At 39.4% G+C, this 10,310-nt stretch overlaps 1 protein-coding gene across 1 annotated transcript; it reads left to right on the top strand.

The window, feature by feature from the left end:
- The first annotated feature begins 3,149 nt into the window (after positions 1–3,149).
- On the top strand, positions 3,150–4,241 carry LOC127664558 (vomeronasal type-1 receptor 4-like). Its single transcript, XM_052156619.1, has one exon. It carries the CDS (start codon positions 3,150–3,152, stop codon positions 4,239–4,241), a length of 1,092 nt encoding a protein of 363 aa, XP_052012579.1.
- Positions 4,242–10,310: the final 6,069 nt, after the last annotated feature.

The following is a 10,310-nucleotide window of genomic DNA, read 5'->3' as shown; positions in this document are numbered from 1 at the left end:
GGTCCTCTTAATCAACCAAGCAGAGTACATTTGAGTTCACAGAGACTGAAGCAGCAAGCATGGGGCCTGGAGGAGTATACAGGAGGTCCTCTGGAGATGGAGATCCTCAATACACAGACACTTGGTTACTTGTTCCTTTTCTCATCTCATATCCTTCCTCTCAAAATAATTAAACCCTAATTAAACTGGAAATAACTTCTGAACAAGACAGATGTCATAACTGTGGGAGAGAGGGAAGCTGTACTTTAGGGACTGAGGCCTGCAGTGGCCTTCATTCCCCCTGACACTGTGACAACATGAAACCTAAAGTCTATAGTACCTGATGGCAGCCAAGAGCCCCGCAGATCCAGACAGTACAAATACGACCTGGCAAGTGTCCCCTTCCCAGAGCTGCTCCAGAGCCTGTCTGTTCTACAGAGGTCCAGGTGAGTACATGGAGGTAAGACCTTAGATCCCCTCAGCTGTGTTGTGGGGAGATTCATTAAACTGAAGTCTCTCTGACTAAGCCAGCGAGGACTTGAGAGGCTCTGTGAGCCTTGGATCCTCTACTTTCCTTCTGACCCTGACATGACTGGTCCCTTGGTCCAGAAAAAAACAAAGGAAATTACTTCCTGGAGATATAGAAATAGGACAGAAATGCTGAGGGATTGCTGTCCATCCTCAGGCTGGAGTCAGCACAGAGCACTGGGTAGGGTCTTGTCTAACATTTCTTTCATATTTTTTCAAAAATCAATAATATGGAGAAGATATGTATCAAAATTTTAAGAAAAGCCTAAGGAACTTTAAAAATCAACCCTATAGAAAATGAGCCAAAAAAGTTGTTCAAAGCTAGCCTCATTAACATAGGGTGATTCTGTCTCTGAACAAACAAGACAAAAGAAAAACAAACTAGCATTGTGACTCCAACATTGTCACTTGTGTTTATAAAATTTGAATATGTTGCTTTTGATACATTTTCACCTTTCAAATATTTTCCCATTTTTCTATAATGATAATAACTTTGAATTCCTAACTTAAAGCTTTTTTATCTATCCATTATTGTAATCTCTTGATTTTTAACAAATATTATACATACTAATCTCAGCTTCAGCCATTATATACCTAGTGCCTGTGCAGAAGTAGAAACCATTAGAGTGACAGTTACCTTTACCATCTTAAGAATTCTTGCTGTAAAAGATCCAGGATATGGACGAATAAGTACTGAAAGAGCTCATCTTAATTTGATCTGAGTGCCAAGCAGCAAAGAGCAATAAACTGTTTTGTTCGCTTCTTTTTAGTGAACCAGGATAGATGGATGTAACCTTCCCAAGGCTTGAGGACTAGACCCAGACATGTTATCATCCATCTATCTGGACACAAATTCATCCCATTTTGAATTTTTTTTCTAGCACTCCTGGAGAAAATGTGGGCGATGTATCACCTCTGTCCCTCAGCTGACAGACCACATAGCAGGAATTGATTATTAAAAGATTAGAAGCTGATCACAATATGATTTAAAGTGTGGAAAAGGGAAGAGGTGACTAAAATAGAAGAAATGCCCAGGAAAAGCATTACACAAACAAAACAATTAATATTTTCCATCATAGCTAGGAGGTAATTGATAGCAGGGATTTTTACAAATTTGAATTATTGAATAAACACTAAATTTTAATTCTAAATATGTTTAAAAATGCTGTTAATGGGCTTGAAATTAATGTTTGGATCATTATTTCCTGTGCTAAGATAGTTAGGATGATGTGATTTCTAGGATACAGCAGAGCAGCAGACAAAAGGTGATAACTGATTTTCAGAGTTATTAAGCCACCTGGACACAAACCTAGAGGAAAAAAAATACAGGTTCGCATAAACCAAGTGTGAGATCACCAGGATATAGACATTTAAATAATCCTGTGAGTTTAACAGGGAGGGGATTAGGGAACAGAGGCATTCCAAGTACTCAGAACATACAAACCCATGGAGACACTGAAGCATCCAAATTGTTCTTACTTTAGAAAAGGTGCCCAAAGCTTGCCATAAATCCCTGTGAAATGAGAAATGAGCTCCCAAACAAAGCAGCCTGCCTGACAAACAGGTTGGGAGGAGAAGCAGGCTGTAAAGCAAACGGACATAACTGCTGCTCACAAGGCCCCACAGAGGCAAATGTCACCAGGACCTCTTAGATGGGAGAATCCCTGCTCACAACTGTATACGCCAACAAACTGTGTTGTATGCAGCCCATGCTGAGAACTCATAACTCACTCACTCTTCTCATGGCAGCACCTAACACCTTATCAATCGACATCTTCCATCTGCATCATCATTCCCCTGGTCCAGAGCTGCTACATGGTCCCTTAGGTTCCCTGAGGGCACTCATCTGGGTCACAGATATCCTAAAGTCATTCACTGGTATCACAGCTCTGCCAGACACTGTCTTAGGAAGCAACCCAGAACTCAGCTAGACGCCCTCCTTGAATACCTGGTAGTTACACAAATTTTTCAGGATATCTTTTGGTGATTCACCTTTAACTGCTGGGCCCCCTCTGGAAGGATTACTCAATTTGACTTAACATTGAAGACTACCTTTTTAAAAAATTACCTAGCCAATATTTGTGTGGAATGAAATCACAGAACAGTCAATGTAAAAACTCTTAATAAGATCTAGAAAGTGAAGATACAAAACTATGAGCCAAATGCATTTTTATGCTAATCTATATTCAAATAAGAAAGGAATATTGAATGAAGGATGATAACTTGAAAGGTAAAGTTACTAAATCTGAGACATGTTGCAGGTGTTGTCCAGCAGGTTTTCCCAGGTCTTTGTGTGACGTGGGGAAGGCAGACAGGTTCAGCATGAGCCTCAGGTTTTGGAAATTGGGGGGATAGATATGATAAAATAGAATGAGAAACAGAGGAAGAAATCATGGCTGAGGAAACTTGGAGCTCAATTCAACAATGATGAGAGGTAACAAGGATAATGCATGCAGACAGATAAACAGACAGATAAACACATACACACACACACACACAACTGAACAAAACAATTTTGTTAAAAATAAAAATCTCATTTAAAACTTTAGATTTGAAAACCACTAGCCAAACACCTGTCTGAGCATACACAACAGAGTCCACAGGAAAAGAGGGAGTTTCAGGAACCTCATCTGCGACATTACATGGGCCCACCACTGCCTCTTGCACACCAGAAAATGCTGTTATGCAAAATGTGCTGTTCAGATTCATGTCTAGCATTATTGATGCCTTATTTAAAATGTATTTGCATCCTGTATACAAGGATGGAAGAAATGATTGTGAAGATTCTTAAGAAAATAACTTTTCTCTTTATGACAATGCTTGGCATTCTGGGGAACATGTCTGTTTCTGTGAATTATGTGTTCAGTTGGTGGGGAGGCTCTGAGAAGAAACCCGTACACCTCATTCTCATCCACTTGATCTTTACAAATATAATGATCCTTCTTGTAAAAGGATTGCCTAAGACAATAGCAGCTTTCGGTCTGAGAAATTTCTTGGATGACATAGGCTGTAAGATCATTGTTTACCTGGAGAGGGTGGCCCGTGGCCTCTCCATCTGCACCAGCAGTCTCCTCACTGTGGTCCAAGCCATCATCATCAGTCCCAGAGCATCTGGGTGGAACAGGTTCAGGCCAAAGTCTGCATGGCACATCCTTCCGTTCTTCTCATTCTTTTGGATACTCAATGCTTTGATAAGTGTGAACTTAATCCATTCTACTACAAATATAAGACCAAATGTATCACATATTGAGAGTGATGAAAGCTATTGTTATTTTATGTTACCAATTCAGAAAATAAAATGGATTGTTCTCCCTCTCATGGTCCTGAGAGATGCAGTGTTTCAGGGTGCCATGGGAGGGGCCAGTGGCTACATGGTATTTCTTCTCCACAAGCACCACCAGCATGTCCTCTACCTTCAGAACTCCAAGCTTCTCTACAGAACTCCTCCTGAGCTGAGAGCTGCCCAGAGTGTCCTCCTTCTGATGCTCTGTTTTGTTTTCTTCTACTGGACTGATTGTGCCTTTTCTCTGTTTTTAACTCTCTCTTCAGAGGTCAATACTTTGATGGTAAATACTCAAGAGTTTCTGACCCTTGGTTATGCAACTTTTAGCCCCTTTGTGCTGATTCACAGGGATGGGCTTCTGGTTGAATGTTCAGTAGGAAACACTAGGATAATGTCTCATTTATATAGTCAAAAAGTGAGGAAAAACTTAGCTCTGCATTATTGTGGATAAGATAAAATCCCATAGTTTCAGCACGTGTTTATTCTCAAACAATAATCTTGGTGACTTAAGACTTGCTCTGAGAGTAATCTTAGCAAATTAAATAATATACAAACAATTTTCAGTTGACCACTCTTTTTATAGGACTTTGTTTTTAGCATTTCTATTTTTGTATTAAAGACTGTGTATGAAGAGTTTGACTGCATTTATGACTGTGCAGCATGTGCATGCCTGAGACTGATAGAAGCCAGAAGAGATCATAAATACCTGGTGGCTAACTGGATTTTACAAATGGTTCTGAACTAATGTGTAATCGCTGTGAATTAAAATTAGGAAGTCCAGCCAATGCTCTCAGCAACTGAGTCATTTTGTTCAGGCTTTGTACACTAGAATTTCATACTGATGTGATCATGTTAATCCAAAATTTTCCTTACCTTTTACCTGATGTTGTGCATGCTGTTCCATTGGGCTATTTTAGGCTATTTCAAAGTGTATGTGAGTGTCCATCTGTAGAAAAGATTTGACAGAATTGTGAATGAATGACATGTACGATGAATGCATCCAGTCATTAGGAACCCAATGCCCTGAGCTTTTTCATCGGTGTTATATTCCTGAAGGTTTTCTGCAGGAATAAAGTCTGCAAATATGGGATAAGCTAGATAGCCAATACACAGTAAAGTTTCATTTTATCTCTGTCTCTATAGTTTCTATGTTGATTTAAAAGTGTGGAAATATCTTGATGATTATGATGAATCAGTTAGTGACTGAAGCAGACCCCCCTTTGTAAATCCCACGTGCTCTCCACAGCACTATCTAGCTCCTCGTCATCAAAGAGCTGCAAAAGGACCTGACTCTGCATTTATTTCAATGAGATACTCACCACTTAATTTCTTAAAGTGGATCCATGCAATGTTATTTCATTGTTCTAAGAATCTGAAGAGCACATTTTGAAAAATAGTTATTGATATAATCATTGAACATGAAATTATAGTATGGTTAGAGGTAGGTATATGCCTAATATTCATAAAAAATGTCTGTCATATCAGACCAGACCACTTGTAAACATTGTGGATGCATCCTAGATCTACTTTACAATATGAATAGATATTTATTTATTGCATGCCTGCATAGGATAGAGAAAACTTTTACATAAGTGATGTTTATTGTATTATGCTATAGATTATTAAATAGCTTGATTTTCCAATAGGTTTATTTTTATTCATATGTATGTTTCTTTGTGAGTACATGCCACATATATAAAGGTGCCCATAAAGGCCTTAAGAGGGTATTGGATCCAAAGTAACTAGAGCTAAAGGCAGTCATAAGTCCCGTGAAGTTGATAATGAATAAGCACCCAGGGTCCTCTGCAAGAGAAACAAGCCATTTAACCATCACTCTAGTTACTTATCTTCCTAAAGCAAATGTGATTTGTTTGTAGACAATGTTCACTGCTAATGTTATTGTGACAGCTTTTATGCTAAATCTATTTTCTAAGTATTTGACATAAAAAAAAACAGACAAATCAACCTTCTAAGTCAGTCTGTATAATTTGACTCTAAAGGATGTGATATAAGAACATGGAGAAGGAGAGAAGAAAGATGTTTTTAATCTGAGTGATGGAGATGTTGTCAACATTAAGAATAGACATGGGAATGGAGAGATGACTCAGTGAGTAAAAGCACCTGCCAATACCCAGAAAGCCCGATCTGTCTCTGAAGAAGAAAACTGACTCCCACATGCTATACATGCTGACACATACACAGGAACACATGAAATAAACTTTAAACTTAATTTAAAAATTTTAAATGGTAAATAAAACATGTATAACTTTTGATGTAGCATGAACAAGAATGGTCTAGACTCTAAATGGTGCATAGAGTTGCTATTTTACATTTCTCTCTAAAAGTCAGAGGATATTAGATAAAATAAGACAAAATCTTGATTGGAAAATAACAAAAATTTTAATACTTGATGGAAATTATCATGTTTAAATACATAAAGCATAGTGAAGGCAACCTGTAAATGTCATTCAATTATCCCTTTCAGGAAACACACAAGAGATTTGTCAATGGGAAAATATAAATATCATCTCAAACCTTACAACTTTTTATGCTGGATATGTTTTGTGTCACTAGCATGTACCTATAGGACTTTATGCTAAATGAAATAAGTCAACTACATTTAGACAAATACAATACAATTTTACTAATAGGTAGAATGTAAATACAAAAGACACTAGAGCCTTCAATATGTGGAATGCACCCTACAGCCTTCCAAAACTACCTCTATTTGTGAATCTGGCTTTTGCCTGGATCCTCACATACTCAGAAATATAAAGTGCTCTGGCCATACTGAGCTTGAGAAATTCAACCTAAAATTTTACTTGTCATAGATTTTCCTAGGAAGACTTTTAAAAACATCTGCTCACCCCAAATAGGGTAAAAAGTGTTCATAGTTCAATCCATTTGCCTGCAAATTTCTAGTGCCCTCGTATTTCATAGCTGAGTAGTATTCCATTGTGTAGAACCACATTTTCTTTATTCATTCTTCAGTTGGAGGGCATCTGGATTGTTCCCAGTTTCTGGTTATTACAAATAAAGCTGCTATGAACATGTATCCTTGTGGGATGGTGGAGCATATTTGGGGTATATGCCCAGAAGTGGTATAGCTGGGTCTTGAGGTAGAACTATTCCCAACTTTATGAGAAACCATTAGACTTATCGAGATTTCTCCAAAACGACTGTACGAGTTTGTACTCACACCAGCAATGGAGGGACTCCTCTCGCTCCAACCTGTCCTGTCGCTTGAGTTTTTGATCTTAACCATTCTGATTGTTTTAAGGTGGAATCTCAGAGTCATTCGGTTTTCATTTCCATACTAACTAAGGACTTTGAACATTTGTTTAAGTGCTTCTTGGCCATTACAGATTTCTCTGTTGAGAATTCTTTCTTTAGCTCTGTACCCCATTTTTAATTGGGTTATTTGGTTTGTTGCCTTCTAGAAGCTTTTCAGTTTCATGTGGTCCCCATAATAAGGAGAATGCAAGGGAGGATGCTTGAATCTCACTCAAAGTGAGAAATAAAATTGTCATTGGAAGTGGAGGGAGGGAGAAAGCTGATAAGAGAGGTGACTAGGAAGCAAATGGGGGGAGGTTCAGGGAGATAAGATGTAGGTAGAGTCAAGAAGGGCTAGGAAACTGAATGGAAATCAGCAATGGGTTGAGGAGAGCATCTCCAGGATGCACCAAAGACCTGGGATTGGGGAGGCTCCAAGGAGTCTAATAGGATGATTCTAGCTGAGAGTACTTGCAGTGGGGCATATGGAGCCTGAAGTGACCATCTCCTGTAGTTAGGCAGGACTTCCAATGTAGGGATAAGGACACCAATCCACCTATACAACCTTATATCCAATATTTGCCCTACCTACAAGAAGTACAGGAACAAAGATGTCACAGAGACTGAGGAAATGTTCAACAAATGACCAGCCTAACCTGAAATCAATTCCATGGGCAAGAACCAATCCCTGACACTATTAATAATACTCCATCATACTTTCAAACAGGAGCCTAGCATAACTATCCTCTGAGAGACTCCACCCAGCAGATGAAAGAAACACATGGAATTATGCAAAGCCAAACATTAGACCAAGCTTGGGAAGTCTTGTGGAAGAATTGGGGAAAGGATTGAGGAACTCAGAGCAGATAGGGATTCCACAACAAGATCAAGAGAGTTAACAAATCTGTACCCTTGGGGGCCCCAACTGAACCACCAACCAAAGAGCCTACAAAGACTCTCTCTCTCTCTCTCTCTCTCTCTCTCTCTCCCTCTCCCTCTCCCTCTCCCTCTCCCTCTCCCTCTCCCTCTCCCTCTCCCTCTCCCTCTCCCTCTCCCTCCCCCTCCCCTTCCCTCTCCCTCCCTCTCCCTTTCCTTCTCTCTCTCTCTCTCTCTCTCTCTCTCTCTCTGTGTGTCTCTCTTTCACATACACACACACACACACACATACACACACAACATACATGTAGCAGATCTGCAGCATGGTCTTCATTTGAGTCTCACAACAACCTGAATGAGAGCTTACCCTGACTCTGTTCCGTGCTTGCAATGGATCCCAGTCCCTTAACTAGGTTATCTGCACTGGCCTCAGATGGAGAGAATTCTAATTAGTCTTGCTGTGACTTGAGGTGCCAAGATTCATTTTGCAATACAAACTATACCAGATATCTCTTAAATTCTTGACAAAACAATTCTATGTGCAAGGGTTCTCCACAAAAAAAAAAAAAAAAAAAAAAAAAAAAAAAAAAAAAAAAAAAATGTTGCTTAGGCATAGCCAATAATTTGGACAAAGACTGAAGATCTCAAAGACCCTTGCCCCTCCAGTTCCTGCCAAGGAATTGCCACTTGTGTGAATATACCAGAAGAAAAGGGCTTCCTGTGCCACATATCCTCTTATGTACAGAGGGCTGACCTGTAAAACTGCCATTAATTCCTGTGGAGGGAATGCCTGTCAGCATGAAGTCACCTGCCATAATGATCCTGAGTATCTGTCTGTATGTGCTCTGCCACTAATGCTGGAAGGTTCTTTAACACAGACCACAATGGGGCTGTGTACCAGGATAAAAGTAATGGCTACTCTTGTCATTAATAGCTAATCCTGCCAGGGCTGAGTGCCTAGTCACCAAGGCAGCCATTGTGACTTGGAAATGGATGAATGTGTGCTTCTGATCCCCCTTCATGAATGAGGCTGTATGAATGAGATAGGAAGATATATATATATATCTTCAAGAGTGTTCTTGTATGAACTGTGAGTTGGAAATTAATGAATATGAATTCCAGCCATGTCTATATGGTACCATGTGTCAAGATGCTCTTGAGGCTTTTGTGATTATGCACTAAGATTCTTTGGAGACCACTGTGAACTCAATTTTAATGAATGTACCAGTCAATCATATTTCCCTAGAGGTATATATGTGTATGGTGGAAACAACTACTACTGTAACTGCACAGGTAGTGGATTCAGTGTGCACTTGGATGCCTCATTGTTAAACAAAGCCTTGTTACAATGATATAACATGTGAAGACACTGTTGACATCTATATTTATCACTGCTGGCCTGGATACACAGGTGCCCTGTGTGATATAAAGATAAATTCATTCAGTAGCAAGTGCCACAGTGGCCCAGTGAAGAGTGTAAACATGAGATTTTACAGACAGAGGCGGAAAAAAAAATGTCTCCTGGGAATAATGGACCTCTGTATATTTAGAAGCTGAAAATCTCACTTGGCAATTTCCTAAACTCTCCTCTTTCCTTATGGCCGGGACATGGTATAACCAAGCAAATATAGATATATAAAAATTCATCTTATAGCCAAAAAATTCTGCTTTGCTTTGCTCCAACCATTTATGTTATTATGGTAGAAAAGGCATTCCAGAGATTCCAGTCACAAGTTCTTTTTTTGGTTTTCTAGTCACTGCTTTTCAGGGCAGGTGTATTCCAAACTATGGGCCCAGACTAAGGATATTTACATCTGAAAAATTTTACGGGGTCCCTGACATACAAATGAGTAATTGGGCAAGGTAGAAAGAATTTACATTTCAGCTAGTTCCATAGCTACTTTCTCCCACAAGTTAATACAGTTCCGCCTTTAACTCTTGATTTTGCTTGTTATGTAGATAGACTGTCTCTGCTCAGGCCCACCTGAATAGCAAGGGAAGTTTATGAGGAACTGGCCTTTTGTGTTACAGGCCTCATGCAGGGAGTCCTTGAGAAAAACAACCTTTCTTAGCTTATCCAGGTGTGATTCAGGATACAGTTTATACTTAATACTCAGGAAGATTCAATTGAGTCTGAGAGAGAGAGAGAGAGAGAGAGAGAGAGAGAGAGAGAGAGAGAGAGAGAGAGAGAGAGAGGCAGTAGATAAATTTTACTCAGAGAGGCAATAGATTTTTTTTCTACTCAGAGAGACACTCGGAGGAGGAATGAGTTAGTTAGTTTATTCAGGTTGGACCTAAGGGCTAACAGCTGATTAATTTACCAGGCTGGTCCAAAAAGCTGCAGCCAATTAGTTTTACCAGGCTAGAGGCT

This window comes from Apodemus sylvaticus, chromosome 14 (genome assembly GCF_947179515.1).
Source record: "Apodemus sylvaticus chromosome 14, mApoSyl1.1, whole genome shotgun sequence".
Lineage (NCBI taxonomy): Eukaryota > Metazoa > Chordata > Mammalia > Rodentia > Muridae > Apodemus > Apodemus sylvaticus.
The sequence above is the reverse complement of the archived record's forward strand: the minus strand, read 5'-3'. Positions and strand labels throughout refer to the sequence as shown.

What these genes read in the sequence shown, in the direction of transcription:
- LOC127664558 (XM_052156619.1), top strand. Translation starts at nt 3,150, where the DNA reads ATGGGCCCACCACTGCCTCTTGCACACCAGAAAATGCTGTTATGCAAA.